A 21,183-nucleotide genomic window follows, 5' to 3' on the forward strand; every position below is an offset into this window, starting at 1 on the left:
AGAATAAGGAAAGACCTGCCCTATCAACTATCAAAATATATTCTAGTGGCAAGGACTTTCTTAAATTACCAGGTTAGATGGTGCAAGCAGCTATTCCCATTGGGTATCTGTCCTACTGATGCCCTTGAACATGGGTGAAATGACGTGCACATACGGTTATTCACGGCGGCAGCAGCATGGGCTTGGCAAAGGATGAACAATGACTGCATGAACCCCAGCAGGGAGCAAACACTGATGACATCTGAATAATGGGCTAAAACATGACCATAAGAAGAGGAAACACAGTTGGCCTGGCTATATGGGACCACCCCAAAGACCTATTACATGGGAAAAAAAAAATAGCAAGGATATAGTCTAGAGCTCTCTATAGTAGCCCAGACTATTATTTTTGCAAAAGATGGGAAAATAGAAAATAGAATTCAAAATTAAAAATACACAAAAAAGAAAAAAATAGAAAACAAAGATGGGAAAGTATAAAATATATATAAAGAAAAATAAGGGGAAAATGAGAAAATATAATATGTGTATAGATTTCCTTGTATCTGGATAAAAATGTCTCTGGAAGTCAAAACAGGAAACCAGACGACACTGGGTGTCTCCCAGGGAGGGGACGAGTGGTGGCTGAGGGACACAGGAGGGAAACATTTCAATGTCTATGTCAATATTACCTATCCAAAACTGAAAAGATTTATAGCTATAATGAATATTTAATTTTGAAAACTGCTATAAAAAGCAAATATCACTAGAAGAGTGTGCAACTGTCCAGTCAAGAGAGCTGAGATGCACAAGGTCTTGAGAAATGGGGAAGAAATTTAAATGTCTTTCACAACGTGGCTGACCCGTCTCAAATTAACCTGTTCCATAGAAACATGTTGGCAAACACTAGATTAACAATACTATCAAATGTTTATTAAGCACTTGTTTGTATATCTTTCTGATAAGCATTTGACAAACATGACCTCATTAGCTCTTTACATTAGTCCTACAAGGTAGCAAGCACGCCCATCCCCAGTTCATAGTTGAGAGCTAAGGCCCAGAGAAGGGAAGCCACTTGCCTGAGGTCACACAGTGAGAAAAGGGTGAAACTGGCAATCTTATCTACGTGGCATGTGGTCCCCCTTAGGGGACCTTTGCTGACATATTTAACATACAGATTGAGGGCCTTCTGTGTTCCAGGCACTGGTTTAATTGCTGGCTGGTGATTCATAGGTGAGCAAAGGTTGAATAGCTGAATCTGGCTTCTGCAGTGTCTTGCCCTAGCTGCAGTCCCCAGGAGAGCAGACTCTGCTGAAGAGGAGCCCAGGGACCATGCCTCTAGCAGAGGAAATATGAGTCTATTACTAGCTAGGGGAGATAGTGGGCTCCAAGGGCGGGTGCTGGAGGACGGCAGAAAGATCAGATTCAAGGGCCTGGTTAGCTCCCTGTTGTCCTGGGTCCCTCAGGAGCCTGGGTCAGGCTCATTACCTTGGAAGGTTTTATGGTTTGAATGTCTGTGTCCCCTCAAGAGTCATATGTTGGAATCCTAATGCCCAATGTGATGGTATTAGGAGCTGCATAGGTCATGAGGATGGGGCCCTCACTAAAGCAATTAGTGCCCTTATAAAAGAGGCTCCAGAAAGATCCTTTGTCCTCTTCCACCTTGGGAGGACATAGTGAGAAGGCACAGGCTATGAACCAGGAAGAGGGCCTTCGCCAAGACCTGACTAGGCTGATGCCTTGATCTTGGACTTCCCAGACTCTGGAACTGTGAGAAATACATTTTTGTCATTTATAAGCCACACAGTCTGTGGTATCTCGTTCTAGCAGCCCAAAGAGACTAAGGCAAGGGAAGTCAGTTCACAGAGATGTGTTCTCCGGACAGGAGCACAGCACAGGAAGTCGGTGAAGCTGACCTCCCACTTGTGAGCTCTCCCTGGGGCAGGGAGTGAGCGGGAGGCCCTCTCTGTGGGTCCTGCCTGCTCCAATCTCCCCCAAGCAGAGCTGCTGGTGGGCTTCAGCAGACACTGAATACTGAGGGGGCCTGGCTTCGGTATTTCTCATGGACCATTTTGAGGATGGGTATGAGGTTCTGGAAGGTCGGCCGGGATGAGGCCTCTGTTCCCCAGCAGTTCTTCATGAGCAGATAGATCTGGAGAAGGAAAAATTGAGGCTGTGATCTCTTCTCTCTCTCTGGGCTGATGGTGGGGGCAAGGGAGGAGGGGAGAGTCTCACCTCACAGGGACATTTCTCTGGCTGCGGCAGCCTCTCCCCTCGTTCCAGCAGCTCAGTGAGCCTCAGCACCATCATCTGTCCCTGGGTGTGGCCTATGAGCTCAATGAATTTCTACAGAAGAAATAAGACAAGCACTTTTTAAGAGGCGGGCCGTCTAGGTAGAGGTTAGGAGTTTGAAGCTGGACAGCAGGGGTTCTCATCCCACCTTTACCACTTCTCAGCTGTGTAATTTTGGACTTAGGACTTCACCTTCTAGGCCTCAGTTCTCTCATCTGTAAAATGGGTAATAACACCTACTACCTGGGGTTACTGTGAAAGTTAGATAAACTAATATTCATATAATAATTCTGAATTAGGTGTCTGCTGTTATTACTAAGCCTCCAAGCAAGTTGTTTTTGCCAGTTCCAAATCTTTTTTTTTCTCTCTCCTATAAAGGCACTCTGATTGGCTTTGGGAATAAATCCCTAATATACTCTAGGCTCCTCTCCCTAGCCAAGGACTACACAATCATTGGTTCCCTGGAGGGCACGTGAGCCAAGCTGGGCCAATCAGAGGGTCCTGAATTATGCTGGAAAGAGAAGAACCCTCTTCTCCTCAACTGGGGGGTGGGGACGGTCCCTAGAGGGGTGGGGGTCCACTGTTGCCACAATAGAGGAAAGGCGTGCTTGAGAAATGCTACCACAGAGAACTGTAGAGCCAAGAGATGGAGAAAATGGGATTCCTGATGACATTTGAAGGTCAAGATCAAGCTGTGTCCTCAGTGTCCTCCTGGAGTTTGCAAATAGTGGAATAAGCTATTCCTATTTGAGCTGCTTTCTGTCACAATCAAAGCATGCTGCAGTGTAAATGGCCCACTTTACAGATTGGGACTATGAGGCTCAGGTGGGGGAGCTGGGAACTGAATGCAGGCCTCACTAACTCCTCCCCAGAGGCACCAGCCTGGCTCTCACCGAAGGGGGACTCTGGCTGGAGTCACAATAGGTCAGCAGCTCATACATGGTGACCCCAAAGGACCAGACGTCGGATGCATAGTAGAACTTACACTCCTTCAGGCACTCTGGGGCATACCTGGAGAGAAAGGGCACTCAGGCCTTGGGCCAGACCAGGCTGGAGTCCTTACCTGGGGCTTAGGAGCCATCTGGCCCCAGTTAAGGGCCCACCCTTAAGAGACAGGGTAGTGTCACTGGAACCAGGACCTTCTGTCTGAGGCCCCAGCATCCGTCTCCTCCACCCTGTCTGCTCCAGGTCACCTGGGCACCCCCCTCCAGTTGGGTCCCGCCTGGTCACCAGAACACCGGGCTGTCCCCATCCTCGCGCACGCAGTAGTACTCGTGGCCGTCGGGCACGGCCTTGGCTAGGCCGAAGTCCCCGATCTTGACCAGCCTGTTGTTGTCCAGCAGCACGTTGCGCGCAGCCAGGTCTCGGTGCACATAGTGTTGCGCGTGCAGGTAGGCCATACCCTGGGGGCAGGGTGAGTCAGGATCAGGGTGACACCTGCCCCGCCAGTGTCAGTCAACCTCGCAGGGAACGGGCACCAGAGTGGGCAGGATGTTAGGTAGGGCCAAACAAAAGTAAGCTGGAGCCGGAGAGCAGAGGTGGGGCCACACAGGTGCTCCTGGGCCAGGGTCAAATCATCAGTGGAAACTAGATGGGTTGGGGGCCAGGCTGGCGGAGGTGTGGCCAGGTGATCTGTTGAATGGACAGGGATGGAGGAGAGCTGGCCCAGGGACAGGGCCAGGCGAGCAGAGGGGATAGGAAGGTCAGGCCAGGACAACCAGGAGGGCAGCAGGTTCTCCAAGCAAGGGTGGTCAGGCCCACCTCGCAGATCTGCTGGGCGAAGAGCAGCAGCTGGGCTAGCCCGACGCTGTGCCGGGGCAAGTAGTCTCGGAGGCTGCCCAGGGGCACGTACTCCATGACGAGCTGCACCGACTTCTCACCTGACACAGGAAAGGGGCAGCCTGTAAGGGCAGTAGAGGCAGGGGCCACGGGCCACCCACCCTGAGGCCTGCAGCCCCCACCCTAAGTTAGGTGGGAAAGTCAAGACTTGTCCACATTAGGCCCAGCCCTCAGGTGGGACAGAACCGTCCTGAACCAACCCGTCTCCAGGTAAGGGAGCTGACGGTGGCTCCCACCCACCCTAGTCTTGGCAGAGCGCCTACCAGATGAAAAGGAGGCAGCAGGGCCAAGTACATCCTCCAGCCTGGGGCTGAGAGGCTGTAACTGGCCAGGTATTGCTGGCTCCGCCCACCAAACCACACCCAAGCTCTGGCTCCGCCCACCACATATCTAGGCTCTGACCACCTTGGTCCTCGCAGCAGCCCTTGTACTTGACAATGTGCTTGTGGTAGAGCGTGCGCAGGATGTCGATCTCTCGCCGCCAACCCGTGCGGAGCTGGGGACCGCTGCCTGCCTTAAGGGCCTTCACTGCCACCATCTCACCAGTGCCATCGTTGGTGGGGTCATAGCAATATAGGCTGACCTTCCCGAAGTGACCCTGGCCGGAGCGTCCAGGAGCATTAGCCCCACCCACAGCTCCCCAGGCCCCACCTCGTCTGTTTGGAAAATCCTAGGCCCCACCCACTCCACATTGAAGGGTGCCCTTGGGGCCTAGGCCTCCCTCCCCAGAGCCTCCCTTGAAGCTAAGGGTCTTCTAAGGCCAGGGCTTTCTAACAGCCCCGGCCCCGCCCCCCCCTCCTCCAGGCCCCGCCCTCACCTCGCCCAGATCCCGGATCTTTTTCAAATAACGCTTGTGGAAAACCGTGGGATCTGACACAGGCAAGTCCAGGTTCACAGACAAGACATCAAAGAGATCTGGAAAAGCCACAGTGGGTGAATCCCGATCCCCGCCCTTTCCCCAGCAGGCTCACACTTGGGGAAACAGAAAGCTGGCAACTACTACCCTCAGCATCTGATCCTAGAGATAAGGACACTTTTTTTTTTTCAAGAGCTGGAAAATTCCACTTCTTGTCCAAAATGTGGAATTGGCCACACCAAGACAGATACCTGGGATGTTCTGAGGTTGGGTAAAGGGCACAAACTTTTAAAACCTAAAAAGTTGCCATGGTCTAATTCATCCAAAGAAGTTGTGGCTTTCCCCAAGCAAAACATTAAGGAGAGCTCGAAGCATCCTCTCCCCCTACTTGAGTGAATTAGAAACTGCACACACTGTAGGCCACTCTACAGAGACTGTGGGTGCACCAGGCCTGGGTCAGCAGGGATCCCAGCCTCTCCCCTTCACCCAGGGTCCTGGCCCTGTAGCAGTGCTTACTTTGGGGCTGCAGCTGAGTGAGGTCACGCAGGATGGTGCGGAAGGATGGCCGCTGGGCTGGCTCGTAAGTCAGGCACTGGCTGGTGAGTGTGGCCAGCTCTGGGCATGAGGGCTCCGGCAGCTTGTGCTGCTTTTGGTAGAAGCGCTCTTTCTGTTGGGGAGGGGATGGGAAGGAGTCAGTGCACCCTCTCAGTCCTTTTCCCTCGAGGCAGAATCTAGTCCCTGGAGTAGCAGGGCTGGACCAGCCAGGTCTTCGTTCTTGCCATTCCCATTTTACAGATGAGGCAAGTGAGCCTCGGCAAAGGGACGCAGATTTGTCCACCGCTGCAGAGCCAGGACTTGAACCCAAGTCCAGCAGACTGTTGTGCTGGAGCATTTCACACTTGGCCCTTCCTGCCCTGGCTTCTACCCACCTCTGGTTCCAGGAAGGTCCTGCATACTGCAGTTCCCTGAAAGCACCAAAGCCCCCAAGCCTTTGCACAGGCTGTGCCCTCTGTCTAGGCTGCCCTTCCTAGGTTGGGACACTGTGACACTTCTGCACTTGGATTAAAACCTCCTCTGGGAAGTCTTGCCCGACACCTCAGCTGGGTCAGGCGCATCCTTTGGGACCCCTTTCTCCTGACAGTCCATGCTTCCCCCATCACTGACCCAGCCACTGCTGAAAACTGAAGCCCGTGGCCTATCTGCTGTGTGCCACAACGACCTTATGAAGTTGGGACTACAGTTAACCGCAACAGATAGATGACCTGATGGAGCCCCAGAGAGATGAGGCAACATATGTGAGGCCGCTCAGCCAGAGGGGAGGCAGCTCTGGACACTAAATATATCCTCTAGACTCCTTGGAGATGCCTGCCCTCTTTGTGGAGAAGGCCCAGGGGTCCCCAGGACATACCTCGGAGGGGCTACGGCCCTGCAGAGGGGCCTCCCCATCAAAGCAGATCTCCAGGAGGGTGGCTCCAAAGCCCCACTTGTCCGCCGCGGTGCTTAAGCTGTTGGCTCCACCAGACAGGCACTCTGGGGCTGTCCAAGGGATCCGCTCTACTCGCTCTGGGGGGCCAGGGTCAGAGGTCAGTCAGCAAGGTAAAATAAGTGGGGAAAGCCCATCCCTATACCCAGCCCTGCCCAGGTCCTCACCCTCCCTGGAGAGGGCGCTCAGGCCCACGCCCGGGTCACTCAGCTTAATGAAGGGGCTGGTGCCCTCCGCCTGCCCCAGCCGTGCCAGCAGGATGTTCCGGCCACAAACGTTGCCATGAACCAGACTCTTGTCTTCCTGGGGTGGGATGGGGTGGAAAGAGGGCATGGCCACTGGGGGTGTAGGTCTCACCCCCATCCCATCCCATGTGGTCCCCACAGGGATAGCCCATGTGAAAAAAAGACAATCAGGGTCATTATGCAGATTCCAGTACATTGTCATAGTGACAGGCCAGCCCTGGGTGCCCAGTGAGTCCTTCCTGTTTTCCTGGCACTGGGGCCAAGGCTTTTGGTCAAGGACAAAAGGCCAGAGGACCCCTCTGCTGTCCTCAAACCCATGTGAGGAAAGCTCCTTCCCCAGGACCTTTGCACTGGGTGTTCCCTCCGCCTGGAACACACTTCCCCCAGATGCACAGTGAGACCTCCCCAACCCACCTATTTAAAACTTCACCTGTTCCCCAAACTGTAGCAAGTCTTTATCTCCACCTCTACTTTTCCAACATAGTTCTTACCACTTTCTGATATATTATGTAATGTACTTAATTATTATTTCTCATTTGTCCTTCCCAACTCAAATGCCAGCTCCCTAAGGACAGAGATTTCCGTCTGTTTTGTTTTCTGTTGTGTCCCCCAGGGCCTAGGACAGAGCCTGGCACACAGGGGGTATTCTGGAAACTGGGGTGACTGGACCAGGAGGGGCTGGGATGAATGGCAAGAGAGAGTGACAGGGTCTTGGACACCAAATGGAGGAGTTAGGTGTTCTCTCAGGGGAGGTGGGAGCCACAGGGGTGTATGAGCAGATGAGATTCAGGGAAGATCTCCCCAGGTCAGTGTGTGAATTGGAGGATGTGTCGAGGCCTCCACATCCAATGCAGAGGCTGCCCTGGCCTTCCCCACGGACCCAGGCCTTGCCTGTAGGCTACGCACCAGGTAGCTGAGGGCGCTGGCCAGCTGCTGGGCCACTGTCAACTTCCAGGCCAGAGGCACGTGGCCTCTCTCCCGCCGCAGCCACACGTCCAGGGGCCCATGCTCCACGTACTCCGTCACCATGATGTCTGCAAAGGCCCAGCCACTGCAGGTGCTGCCCACCTGCTCACCCTCCAAGACACCAGGGGCAGGACATGGGGGCTGGGACTGTAGGTGGGGAAGGGGTCAGGCAGGGGTGCGGTAGGGGAGGCTTGGGAGGGACTTTGGGGAGAGGAGAAATGCGGGATGGAGGGTAGGCTGAGGTGAGTGGTGGCATGAGGGTCCAGGATGGGGCTGGGGAAGTGGGGGCAGGTGCAGACAAACGCAGGTGTGGAGCTCCAGGTTGGGGCATGAGTGAAGTTGGGATCCCATAGGTGTCTTCCCAGTAGGGGTGCTGGTGGAGTGGGAGGTGTGCAGGGCTGGCGTGGAGGCCAGCGCTGATGGGAAAGCAGGAGAGAGGGACACGTGCGGTTGAGGTCGGTGGGCCTGTGGGCTGGCTGCAGTCACCTTGAACAAGGAGCTACAAGGTGCACGCAGAGTGAGGGGAGAGGGGCTGAGGTCTGGGAGGATCATGGTGGCCAACAAGGCTGGGTCTGTGTGGTGTCACAGTGTTGATGGGGTAGGAGGGCAGATGGAGCTGGGCTGTGGAGGTGTTTGGGTGACAGATGGAACTTGGGGTGCAGTACGGAGTCAGGGTGTAGGTGGAGGGTGAGGGTGTAGCTGGGATCAGGGTGCAGGTAAGGGTCAAGTTGTAGACAGGGTTCAGGGTATAGGTGAGAGTCAGATGGGCACAGACTGGGGTTGGGGTATAGGCCAGGGTCAGTGTGTAGTCAGGGATAAGGACGCAGGTCGAGGGTATAAGTTGGATCGAGCTGTAAATGGAGGGGCACGGGGTGGGGGGGCAGGGCCCACTTACTCTCGGAGCCGTGCACATAGACGCCGTGCACGAAGACCAGGTGCACGTGGGAGACCTGGCTCATGAGGCTGGCTGTCTCATAGAAGGCCTGTGGGGACAGGGCAGGTCAGGTGCAGACCCTGTCCCCTTCATCTTGCCCCAACCACCGCCATTCCCCCCCCTCCCCCCACCCTGTCCCCTGGCCGTGCTCACTTACCAGGGCGATGTCATGGTGACCGGGGTCTAGCACCTTGAGAACCACTCGCAGGTCCTGCCCACGGCCCTCGTCGGCCGTTGCGGGGTCCCTGCCACCTGCCTTGTCCTCCTCGGGGCCTCCGCCCTCCACTCGCAAGACGCCCTCATACACGTTGGTCCTTGTGCCCTGGCCCAAGTGGGACAGCTGGGGGGGACATGGCATGGAACACCTCCATGACAACGGCTCAGGGCTGCCTGCCTCCCAGTGCCCCACGCCCGCAGGGGCGCCTCCGTCGCACTACCTGGGTGATGTCTTCCTGGCGGACGCGGTGGAAGCTGAGGTGGCTGAGGTTGAGTGGCCTGGTGCTGGCCTGAGACCCCCGCATGATGATGAGGTTGGAGATCTCTGGGGGTGGAAGCTGTCACTGAGGACTGGCACAGAGGGGAAAGGATTTCCGGACCCCGTGGCCCCCCAACCATCTCCATACCTCCTGGCCGGGGCAGGCAGCAGCGGCGCAGGGAAAAACAGTCGTTGCCGGCCCGCAGGGAGCATCCCTGCAGGGCAGCCCGCAGCTCCCGCACGCTAGGGAAGGGCTGGTCCCAGCCCTCCAGCGTGATGGTCCCAGCTTGTACCTCTATGGGGAACTTCCGCAGGCGCAAGCCCTTCGGGCCAGATGCCTAAGGTGGGGGGTGGGGGTGGGGGCAGTGAGCAGGGGTCCAGGCAGGGAGCGAGCCCTGCCCCAGCCCAGGACCCCCACCCCAGGCCCACCTGGTCACGCTGCGCCACCGTGAGGATGAGGCGGTTGAGGTGGCTGGTGCTCCAGTGAATGAGGTAGAGGCCATCCTCGGGCCGAAGCTTGGCCAGCACGAATGGCTCCCTGGGCAGGGGATTGGGGACGACAAGGGGGCACCATCAGGGCACCTGGGGGCACCCTCCCAGCTGAGATAAATGTCAGACACAACTTATGTGATGACACTGTGTCTGAATACACACACACAGATGTAACACTGTCACACACACAAAAACACACACAGACACAGGTACCCGAAGAGGCACACACTTGTGCATAACAACTGTCAAACACCATGGCTTACAAGGTGACACACACACAGACAGGAAACCGCCATCAGATTCCAGATGGGCACACACCCAGCCACAGACACAGCCACTTGCGGGGTGGCACACAATGCACAGTCTGTCACACACCCAAAGGCTGGTGATCGCAGACACAGCGCTGACCCAGCATAACACAGTAGCATGGGCATCAGCACCCAGACCCAGAGGCGACAAGTGTCATGAGCACAAACAGGTACTACAAGGTGTCACAGCCACATGGGCCCTGACAACTACACACATGTTGGCTCACACACTGCTATGGACTGAATGTCTGTGTTCTCCCTAAAATTCCTGTGTTGAAGCCCTAAACCCAAGGTGATGGCATTAGGAGGTGCACCTTTGGGAGATGATTATGTCATGAGGGTGGGGCCCTCACGAATGGGATCAGTGTCTTATGAAAGGGACCTCAGAGATCTCTCTCGTCCAGTTCACCATATGACAAAGACAGAAGACTGAACTTCTGGCTGTGATCCTGGAAGTGGGGCTCTCGCCAGACACCAGATCTGCCAGCACCTTGAACTTGGACTTCTAGCCTTCAGAACTGTGAGAAATAAGTGTCTGTGGCTGCTAAGCCACCGAGTCAATGGTATTCTGTTAGAGCCGCCTGAACGGACTAAGCCACACGTTGATGTGGCCCACAGACCCCTGACGGGTGGCACACACTTCAGAGAAACGACCCCTTCACCCTCCTCTGGCCTAGAGACTAGGCTCGGAGGGGTCAGACCTAGACACCGCCAGGGGACAGCCCCAGCGTCACAGGTAGAATGGGGGACACCCAAGCACAGGGCCAAGGACCAGACAAGCTGACAGTCACAAACCCCAACCCAGCAGCATGGCCACCCACACCCCTGATGACCATATAAGCCCTGACACTTGACATCCTCAGCCCCACATGTCCAAGCAGGGCACTCAGACAGTGATCACAATTACCAGGACCCTGCAAAGGTGTTCACACACACATCTGAATGGCCACCAGCGTGTGGGGCAACACACAGCCCCGCAAAAGTCACTAGTCATGTCACATGCGAAACAAGGCATGATGATTTTAAATGCAGTCACCAGAGCAGTGACACAGCTGTATGCCAAATGGGCTGTTAAACATCCAGACGTGCACGGTGACAGTCCCAGACCCAGGCACTCTCAGCACGACACACCACCCATGCCACTGCCGGCGCCCTCTCTCCCCCCTATTTGCACACACATGTCTGCACACACACACATGGGCAGGCTCACGTGCACTTCTACACACGGACACACATGGGTGAACAGGTGCGCTCACCCCTGTGCACCTACTGATGTGAATGCATGCCCCGTGTGGTACGAGTGAATCCTTGTACACATACACGTATGCACACACAAGCAAACACGCACATGAAGACACGAATGCCTACCCACACATGTGCATTCACACACGTGCCCTCACACCCTAAGACACACAGGCACGCACTGAGACACAACCGTGCACACACCTCATTCAAACCCCATGGTCCCTGGAGCTCACAGTCCCGTGGGCAGCTGCCACCACCTCGGCCCACACCAGCCACTTGCCCTCCCCCTGACCCCGCACTCACAGCAGGGGTCCATGGATACCGTCCTGGATACTCATCACCAGCCGTGGAGGAGCCACCTCGTGGCATAGGTAGTGGCTCGAGTCGGCGGTCAGGCGGAAATAGCCATCCACCAATGACACCAAGGACAGGGCCGCAGCCCGGGAAGGCAGGGTCAGCTCCTGTAGGCCAGGGGGACGTCAGGCAGGTGTTGCAGGTCAGAGGCGCCCTTCGCCAACCCCTTCCCCCAGTCCCGGGCCCCACCAGGCACTTGTTGTCCTGACAATGAATGCTGACACGGCGTTCTTTCAGCACCATGTGAGTGATGTCCTGGAAGTCACAGAAGTAGGCCCATGGTGCCTCCCGAGGCCTGTCCGCTGGCTGGTTGCCCTCTTCTTGGACCTTGGCTTTCTTCCCAGATGGGCCAGCACGGGGATTCCTGCTGCTGTCACCATCAGCACCACCACAGGGACCCTGGAAACCAGCATGTGGGGCAGATGAATGGAGCAGGGCTGTGCCTCTTTAGTCCCCCAGCAGAGAGGCGGGAGCTGGAGGGAGCAGTAACCTTTTCAGGAATCCCCCCATGAGTCCCAGTGCCACAGGCTGGACAGGGCACCCACCCAAAGAGAAGCCAGAACTCAGAGAGGGCAGGAAGGAGGCTCCTAGCCCTCTCAGCCATAGATGCCAGACAAAGCGGTCTCTACAGGACAGACTCCAGAAATCAGGTCCCTGGGGGCAGGCAGACAGACACATCTCAGAGCCACGTGGGGAAAAAAACCACCTGCACCAGAGTCCCTTCAGAGGCCAGGGCCAAGGCGGAGCAGGAGTGCCATCGCCCAGCTGCCCCGGGCCACCAGGTGAAAGAGGCATCCCGCTCACCTCTGCCTGTATTAGCCGCCACTGGATGCCGTCAGTGCCCGACACCAGCACCTCGTGGGTGGGGGGTCCGGGGGCAGACTCGGGGTCCAGAGAGGCCTGCCCGCCGTCCTGGATGTAGCAGGGCTCCCCCTCGGCCTGGGCCAGCAGCTCGAGATGGCACACGGGCACGCGCTCTGTGCCAAAGCGGGGTGCCAGCTGCTCCAGCGTGGCCAGGTATTTAACCATGACGACCTGCTGGGAGAGGCATCCCGGCTGGAAGGCCCTCAGGAACCTGCGGAAGATGCTGCGCAGGCGCAGCCGTGTCAACACGTTGTGCTGCTGGATCTGCCGTCGGAAGGAGCATGGGATGCAGTCCTTGAAGCTGTGGGGACCACCAGGAGGGCCAGGTCAGGGGCCTGGGTTGCAGGCCCAGCTGGGTGACATGGGGCAAATGGCTTAACCTCTCTGAACTTCAGATGTCTTGTCTAGAAAAAGGCAGGCTATTCTGGAGTTGGAAGGAGAGAATGTGATAGAGGGCCAGCGTGGGGAGGCTGGGTGGCATCCATGTCCAGGGCCTGGACTCCAGAGGAGACTGGTGGCTAAGATCCCAGCTCTTGGGCAACTTCCTTAAGCTCTAAAGGGCTCTGCCTTGGGGGCAGGTGGGGACAGTGGTAGAGCGCATGTTCAGCATGCACAAGGTCCTGGGTTCAATCCCCAGTACCTCCGTTAAAATACATATGTATATATAATTATCAATAAAAGGTACCACTCTGGGAAGCCCCTCTGCTCTTCACAAAGTCCTACCCATCACTCATTCTCCTACCCTGCAACTGCCCACCAGTATAGTCCGCTTAGATCACAGATTTCCAAGCCTCACCCTCTATGTCCCAAGCTGCCTCTTCCACCCCTTGAACAGAGGGATCCTAAAGCTCAAGGTTCTAGCTGCCTCTGCCCCCAATTCCAAGCTTTCCAGGGCTCCCGAGGGCCCTCAGGGGAAAAAGGCCCCCTGACTAGTGCCTGGCCGACTCCTGAACCTGGGCAATCCCATTCCAAGTTCAGTTCCCCTGGAAACAGGTCTTTGCTGCCTCCTGCCCTAGGCCTTTGTACATGCTATTCCCTCTGCCTTGAATGCTTTGCCAATGCAATCCACAAATGGATAAAGCCAACACAACTTTCAGGTCTCAGCAAAAACGTCGCCTCCCCCCAGGAGTGTTTTCTGATCTCTTGGGTAGGGTGCCTCCTCTGGGCTTGCCAGTGCCCTGAGCTTCACAGCCCTAGTCCTCTAGAGTGATAAGAGGACAGGGACCGAAAAATATGTGCTTTAAGAAGAACCACAGGTCCTGAAAGACCCATTTCTCCTGCCGCCTCCTCCAGGCAGTAAGCCGTGATTGCCCCAGCCTGCACTGCAGTGGAGGCGAGCAGCTCCCTGGACCCCTGTCTCCTTCCTTCCCTTGAACTCTAGGGAGTCCTCCAAGCCCACCCTGCTCTAGCCTCCAACATATCAGGCACGGTCCAATCTCAGGGCCTTTGCACTGGCTAATCCCTCTGTGGAGAACTGTCTTCTCCCAGATACCAACCTGGCTCCCTCCTTCATTTCCTTAGAATCTTTGAATTGGAAAGCCACCTTCTCAGTGAGGAATTCCCTGACAACTGTTTTAAACTGTACACCCCTCACTCTCTGACACTCCTCCCTTCTCTTCTCCTGCTTAATTTTTCCTAATTGTCCTTAACACCATCTAAAATGCTATACCTTATACTTCTGTGTTTTGTTTATTGCCTGTCTCCATCAGATGTGAGCTCCAGGAGGGCAGAGATTTTTGTCTGCCTTGTTCATTGATGTGTTCCCAACACCCAAAATGAGTACCAGCATACAGTAGGTGCTCGATAAATGTTTGTTGAAGGCATGGCAGTATGCAAGGTCTATCCTGGCCCCCAGATGCCCAGGCATTCTACCCACCTATGCAGCATCCCCACCCCATTCCCAGACACCTGATCTTCTTGGCCACCTTCTCAAGGGGGACACCATCGCGGAGAGCAAGGTGGCAGAGGTGCAGGAAGGCCATGCCCAGGCTCTCGTTCTGAAAGTGGTGGATCTCCTCCTCACTTGACAGCTCCCACAGCGATGCCACGTCATTGACAAATTCATGCTTGCCCTGGGGATGGGGGAGTCAAACAGTAAGGGTGACATGGGAACCTGTTCACTCCCAAGCTTCTGGCCACTCTGGGAAAGGGATTGAGCCCCCATTTTTTGTGATGGCCAAATATACAGCATGTATGCCTCCTCTGTCCAACCCTATGCCTGTGGCAGACATCATTAACTGATCACAGCATTCTAAGAGTCTCAAAACCCTTCGGTTCAGGCAGCCAAAGAATCCCAGAAGAATGTATTGAAATCTATCAGCTATGGTAAATTGGGAGGGAAATAGGGACTCTTTAATTGCCCTGTACCCCACAAACAGTCCTGCCCCCCCAGCCCTGCTCACACCTGCTCAAAGAGGTACTCAAAGGAGGCTGGGTCCAGGAGTTGTATCCCTTTCTCTGCCTGTTCTGAGGAAGCCTCAGCCCCTGGGGGCCCGCAGCGGTACACAGCCGGCTCCTGAGGATTCATGCCATGCCAGTTCCGGAAATAAAACCTGCAGGAAGGGAGGGGGCGCAGCTGGGGCTTAGCGTGGATTCAGACCAGCTCCAGGAAGGTGGGGACAGAAAAAACGGGACAAGCCTTCCAAGGGGACATCACCCACCTCATGCGGAAGTGCAATGTCAGGCTCCTGTCTCCAGAGATATCTAGGATGTGGTTTGGAGGTAGCCAGACCTGGGCCTGGGCATCAAAGAGGGCGAAGAGATTGAAGCAGGGTGGAGTGATGCCTAGAGAGGGGAGAAACAAGTCAGGAGTCGGTGTCTGCTGCCATTACCCCTGTGGACCCCCAGACCCTCCCTTCACAATCCCTCCCTGGGCCTCCTCCCCTGCCAACACAAGGCAATGCAATATGTTGACTGTGCTGTGGCCTCACAGAAAGACTACAATTCCCAGCCTCCCCTGCAGCTAGGATGGCGTCATGGGGCTGGTTTCTGGCCAATGGGAGGTGGGCATAAGGGGTATGCATGTTTCCAAGTTCCAAAATTAACTCTCCTGCCCTTTTCCCTGCCCCAGGGATGTTGGAGACCCCTTGTGCCTGGTGGTGAAGCTACAAGATAGAGGTGAATCATCTGAGCTGCATTAGATTTCAGGTAAACCTTCATTGTCTTAACCCAAGAGAATTGCTGCTTGTTACTACAGCAAAACCTATCATAGACTGACTAACACAGCTCTACAAACTGCTGGTACTTTTCCTGGTCTCTCTCTGAACTCCAGCCTCAGAGAAATAGCCAACTACCACTTGACTTTCTCTCTCTGGACATTTCAGGCCTCCTTAGACGTGCCAAACAGATCTCACCTGAGGTCCCCAAACCTGCCTCCCCACCACTTGGTTCTTTAAGCCAGGATTTGATCCTCATTTTCAACTCCTCCCACGGCCCCTCCACATCAGACTGGTCACAAATCCTGCTCTTTCTGCATTCTCCATCCCTCTGGGACCCACCTACTTCCTTCCAATCCAAAGCCCAGCCCTAGTCCAGCCTCCAGGCTTACTGTCATTCCCCATGCCCACAACCCAAGCATCTTTTTTATACACATCACTTAAAAGTTATATCCAAAACAGTCCTTCCAGAATAATCTATAATCACCTAAGTACCAGCCACCTGATAAAGAAATAAAATTTGGCAAGTATAACTGAAGCCCCCAGCTACATCCACCTCCTTTCCCCTCCAACAAAGAGGTAACCATACTCCTGAACTAGAATTTATCATTTTCATATCCCCTATGATCTAGTCTTGTTTTCTTTCTTTTCTTAATTTTAGTTTGCTTGGGGATTATTTGGGGGGGGGGTAATTCAGTTTTTATTTACTTATTTATTTTTAATGGAGGTGCTGGGGATTGAACCCAGGACTTTGTGCATGCTAGGCTTGCACTCTACCACTGAGCTATACCCTCCCCTCTACCCTATGATCGAGTCTTGAATATTATAAACTTGAATGCGGTATTACACTATAGGTGTCCTTCTGCAATTTGCTTTTTTGTGCTACAGTAGGTTTTAAGCTTCACACATGACATACGTAACTTTGGTCAAATTCCTTTTTCTTGGCTGTATAGTGTTCCAGAGCTCAACCATACTGCAATTGATGTGTGCGTTCTCTTGTACACAGACTTTGAAATGGTCTCCTGTTTTTCACTAGGATAAACTAGGCAGCTCTGAACATTCCTGTATGCATCTGGAACACATGGGCTGAGTGTCTGCATACCTAGGTTGTAGTACTGTGTGCCTTCAGAGGATGTACATTTCAACCAAGTTACATGATGGCAAATTGCTCTCCAAAGTCATCGCATCTAAGTGTACTGTCCCTCAAAGAAGGAGCATGCCTCCCTGTGAGACAACTTCCTAAAGAACCCAACTGTTTCACTCTCTGGCTTAAACCTTCCATGGTTCCCCTTTGTGCCCTGAGGCAGCCCAACCCCCTTAGTCAGCCATCCATGAGCTAGGCCCAACCAATTATGCTCTGGTTCCAATTCCTCTTTCCCTTCCGAATTCTTGAAACTGATCCTCCAGTTACTCTTAAAGTCCTTTGCTTTCTCTAACAGATCAGGCTTTCTGGGCCCTCAGCCAAGCATGTTTCATATCACCCAGCAAACCTGTCTAACTTCTTTAAGAATCAGTCATCAATGGGAAAGTCCAAGGTGTTACAGAAATCTACCAGAAGGCCCTCATCCAGTTGTGGGGAAGGGGGTTTGAGAGGATGTCCTGGAGGACGTGGCATGTAAGCGAAGTCCCCTTGGAGAGACCTTCTCCTCCTCTGGCAGAAATTACACTTTTGAGTACATCTACTGCAGGCTCTCTGGATAATTCCATGGTTCTCAACTGCTTCTAGGAAAAAGTCTAAACTCTAAACTACTCCCCCTGGTGTTTTTTTTTAAATTAATTTTTCCATTATTTTTTTTTAATGGAGTTACTGGGGATTGAACCCAGGACCTCATGCTTGTTAAGCATGCACTTTACCACTGAGCTATAGCTTCCCCAGTCCTCTGGTGGTTAAGGCACTGTAAGATCTGACCCTGCCTGACCTCTTCCTATCATCTCCTATCTAGAGGTCACCTCCGCCCTGGTCTCTCTGCTCCTGCCCTCACCTGTCACAGTCTGCTCCCCCAACAGCAGCCAGAGAGCATCTGTGACCCCTGAGGCGGTCATGTTCCTCCTCTGCTCACAGTCTTTCATGGCTCCCACCTCTCTTGGAGTAAAATCCAAAGTCCTCCCTAAGGCCCAGAAGGCCCTGCACAACCTGTGCCATCACCTCCTTGCCCTCCCCTACTCCTGTCTCCCCTTCACTCACTCAGCTACAACCACACTGGCTTGTCACTGTTGTTGGCAAATTTCCCACCTCAGGGTCTTTGCACTTGCTGTTCCCTCTGCCTAGCACCATCTTCCCCCAGATATCCCTGTGGCTCCCTTCCTTATCTCTTCAACTTTTTCATTTTTTTGCCATTAGCTCTGGCATCCTATGCAGTTTTCTTATTTACTGTGTTTCCTGTTGATTCCTATTAGAATATCAGCTCTCCAAAGGCAGTAATTTGGGGCTGGCACACAGTAGGTGCTCACTCAGTGTCTGCTAGAGTGTGAATGGGCAGACGATTGGGTGGATGGGGCCCAGATGCTGCCAGCACCTCCACCCTGCCATGGGGCCAATGCCTCGGACTTACAGACTTTGTGTGCGATGTGGATGCAGACCTCCTCTGCCGTCAGTGTAGCCTCGCTGAAGGTGACCCAGGGCTCCCCACCACCAGGGCCAGCCCAGTGTAGAAGAACCTTCAAGCCTCCTCTGGTGGCCATGGGCTGAGCTTCATCCCCATCGGGCTTTCTGCCCCTGGTGGTGGCCCCGCAATGGCACAGAGGCATGCTCTTGACAGCTGGCTGGGCTGGGAAGAAACATTCTATCAGCCCCTAGGTCTCAGCCTGGAGGCCCCTCTTTTAGCATCTCAACCTTGCAACCATCCAGACTTGAGGCCCGAAGATTCTGGACCCTCTTTGCTGTGCAAACTTAGGCACCCAATTCCCCTCCCTGAGCCTCAGTTTCCACATCTGCTTGTTGGAGATGGGGTGTGTCCCCACCTATTAGAGCTGTCATGAACAATAATACTCCCAAACCTCTTTCCTGGACAAATTCACCGATACAAAAATCTGCTCTGAACCCACCTTTCCAAAGTAACCAGGCAGACAGGTGTGGTCAGACAGACCTGGAAGGTGAATCCTGTGTCAACTCAGGCAAGTCATTTAGCCATGCTGGGCCTCAGTTTCCCCATCTGGAAAATGGAGATATGGAGATGCTGAGAGTGTTGCCCTGAAGAGATGATTGTGAAGTTTCTACCTTTTTTTTTTAAATGGAGGTATTAGGAATTGAACCAAGGACCTCCCGCATGCTAAGTGCATGCTCTATCACTGAGCTATACCCTCCCCTCCCTCCTCCACCTTTTTTTAACTTTTAAACTAAAGCTGTGAGTGAATTATGCACCACTGTTACCATATTGCAGACAGGTAAGGACTTACCATTGCCATTTTGTTGTTTTCTGGTTGTTTTGCAGATCCGTTGTTCCTCGTTTCCTATTCTGCTGTCTGTCTTTGTGTTTTGATGTAATTACTACAGGATTTTCCCCTCGTGGTTACCCTAAGTTTAATGTTATAAGTGTAAGGTATTTTATGAGAAATTACATAAATTCTCATAAAATACCTTACACTTATAACACCCTATTTTAAGCTGATAACAGCTTCACTTCAAAAGAATTTGGAAACTTTACACTTTTTAATTTTCCTCCACCTCAAATTTTGATTACTGCTGTTATTATAATTTACATGTTTTTTATATCGTGTAACTAAAACAGATTATTGTAGTTATGAATTTTTTTCTACATTCTTTTTTTTTTTTAACAGAGGTTCTTTGGGATTGAACTAGGACCTTGTACATGCTAAGCATAAACTCTACCACCCACCCAACCATTTCCCTCTCCCTACATTCTTTTTTTTAAACTAGAATGAATTAGGTTGTGATGGTTCAACACAGTTTTGCATGTTATACGGTCAGCACCTTGATAATAGGCATGAAAAAATAACATCGGAGAAGAGCAAGAATGAAGTCCTTATTATTGGCTTTATCATCACAATGATTTTTCTCTTTCAAAGGGCCAGGCTTCCTGAGGTCCCCAGTATCTCCCGGGAGGGTCTGTCAACGATTCCACGGATATTACTGATTTAAAACAGTGACGCAGAAAAGAGAATGTTTTAATAGCGCAATGTCGGATTCGTCAGGAAGCAACTTCTCTCAGCCTGTTTCCTCATTTGGAAAATGGGCACGTAATAGTCACTATCTCAAAGGGTTGCTGGGAGGATTCAATGAGATGAGGCAGGGAAAGGGCCCGGCCCTGGCATGCAATAAGCTAAAATCACTATTATTATCTTACTAACGCTCTAGATAAGATCGTGGGGATGGGGCTTTTGGGGTGCCCATCTCCTTCTTCCTAGTTCCCCCTGGGTCCAGACCCAGCTTGGAAGATGGGGTCTGGGTGAGGTCCGCATCCCACACACACTGAAACCTCCAAACCCCTCTTGCAAGCCCCTCTGGCAGGGGAAGGAACCGCGACGTGCACCCACCGGGCATCAACTAGTCCCAAGGCAATGTGGGCGCTTCTACCCACCTCCTGCTACCGGCAGCCTGTCCCGAGCCTCCCGCCGGCCGCATCCTCCCTGGCGACCTTCCAGGCGCGGCCCCTCGCGATCCCCTCCAGACTCACCCTTTCGCAGGAACTCTGGCTGGAACCCGGGACCCCGCCCCACCACCCTGCGGCTGCCGCCGCCTGATCGCCGCTGGGACACCGTCTCCTATTGGCCGCCTGAAAAGAGCACACTCATTGGCTGCTGTCCTGCTCCGCCCTTTCGCTGCAGCGGCGGCTCTCCTATTGGTTCCAGCTTCAGTTTTCGCTCAGCCCAGGGGCGGGAGAGTGTGGTCTTCCTGCCGCGCAGCGACTTCAATAACCCATGCGGTCGGAGGACCCAAGTCAGGTTTCCGGACCTGACTCTCGTGCAAGCCCAGGGTACTCATCTCGGCGATCAAGGCTGCAGCCGGCCGTCATTCAGTCCTCCAACCCTCCTGCTATATGGCTCTACATTCCTTCCTGCCTGTCTTCCCTGTCTGCCTGGCCAGCCCTGCTTCCTTGGTTGAGACCCCGCTTTCCTCCGGGAGGCATTTCCAGCCCACTTGCTCACATCCCTCTCCTGATCACCTGTAGCCCTGTCCTATCAGGCCCCCTTGCTCTCAAGGTAGCAGCTTGGACGTCCTACCTGATCCGAGTTCTGATCCCTACACAGCAAGTCGCTGCGATTTACTGAGAAGGCTATGCGCTGAGCGTATTGCAGGAATTATCTCATTTGATTCCAGCAATAGTTCTCTTGGTTTTTTGTTTGGTTTTTGTTTGTTTGTTTGTTTGTTTGTTTTTTAATGGGGGTACTGGAGATTGAACCCAGGACCTCGTGCATGCTAACCATTCACTCTGTCACTGAACTGTTCCCAACCCCACCCGCCGGGGCTCCTATTCTCAATTCCCAGAGAAAGAAACTGAAGTACAGAGAGATGACAAAGACTCTCCTTAACCAAACTTTAGTCCTCTGAGCCCTATTCTCAACTACCCCTTAACCCCCGCCCCAGTCCTGTCTTTGGTCTGCACAGTCCAGTCTGAGCAAAGAATCCTGAGTCATCCCCCAACTCTTGTTATCTGATGGATAACATTAATATATAAATCCTTGGCCTCTCTTTAGCAAGAATCCTGTTAAGTCAGTTTAGCAAGGCTCTCCCTCCCCTT

At 53.5% G+C, this 21,183-nt stretch overlaps 1 protein-coding gene and 1 non-coding gene across 12 annotated transcripts; both read right to left on the reverse strand.

Annotated features, from left to right (window-relative positions):
• Positions 1–887: 887 nt before the first annotated feature.
• TYK2 (tyrosine kinase 2) lies at positions 888–20,209 on the reverse strand. 11 transcript variants are annotated; one of them, XM_074350740.1, is made up of 27 exons: positions 20,023–20,189; positions 19,416–19,574; positions 18,881–18,998; positions 18,530–18,636; positions 18,037–18,252; positions 14,990–15,113; positions 14,734–14,881; positions 14,238–14,401; positions 12,270–12,630; positions 11,655–11,864; positions 11,415–11,572; positions 9,496–9,604; positions 9,215–9,404; positions 9,029–9,132; positions 8,749–8,931; positions 8,553–8,640; positions 7,598–7,725; positions 6,614–6,749; positions 6,372–6,526; positions 5,480–5,630; positions 4,925–5,022; positions 4,513–4,705; positions 4,030–4,148; positions 3,499–3,671; positions 3,162–3,279; positions 2,212–2,322; positions 888–2,128 (listed from the first exon to the last, which is right to left on the reverse strand). In XM_074350740.1, the coding sequence occupies exons 5-27, from the start codon at positions 18,230–18,232 to the stop codon at positions 1,994–1,996; spliced, it is 3,552 nt and encodes a 1,183-aa protein (XP_074206841.1). In that variant the 5' UTR covers positions 18,233–18,252; positions 18,530–18,636; positions 18,881–18,998; positions 19,416–19,574; positions 20,023–20,189; the 3' UTR covers positions 888–1,993. The 11 variants fall into 11 exon arrangements, with proteins under 11 accessions (XP_074206841.1, XP_074206839.1, XP_074206845.1 ...); XM_074350738.1 differs by lacking the exon at positions 19,416–19,574 and having other exon boundaries at positions 20,119–20,209; XM_074350744.1 differs by lacking the exon at positions 19,416–19,574 and having other exon boundaries at positions 18,571–18,636.
• On the reverse strand, positions 17,284–17,356 carry TRNAV-AAC (transfer RNA valine (anticodon AAC)). Its single transcript has one exon. It is a non-coding gene; the product is annotated as a tRNA-Val (tRNA).
• Positions 20,210–21,183: the final 974 nt, after the last annotated feature.

Source organism: Camelus bactrianus, chromosome 22 (genome assembly GCF_048773025.1).
Source record: "Camelus bactrianus isolate YW-2024 breed Bactrian camel chromosome 22, ASM4877302v1, whole genome shotgun sequence".
NCBI lineage: Eukaryota > Metazoa > Chordata > Mammalia > Artiodactyla > Camelidae > Camelus > Camelus bactrianus.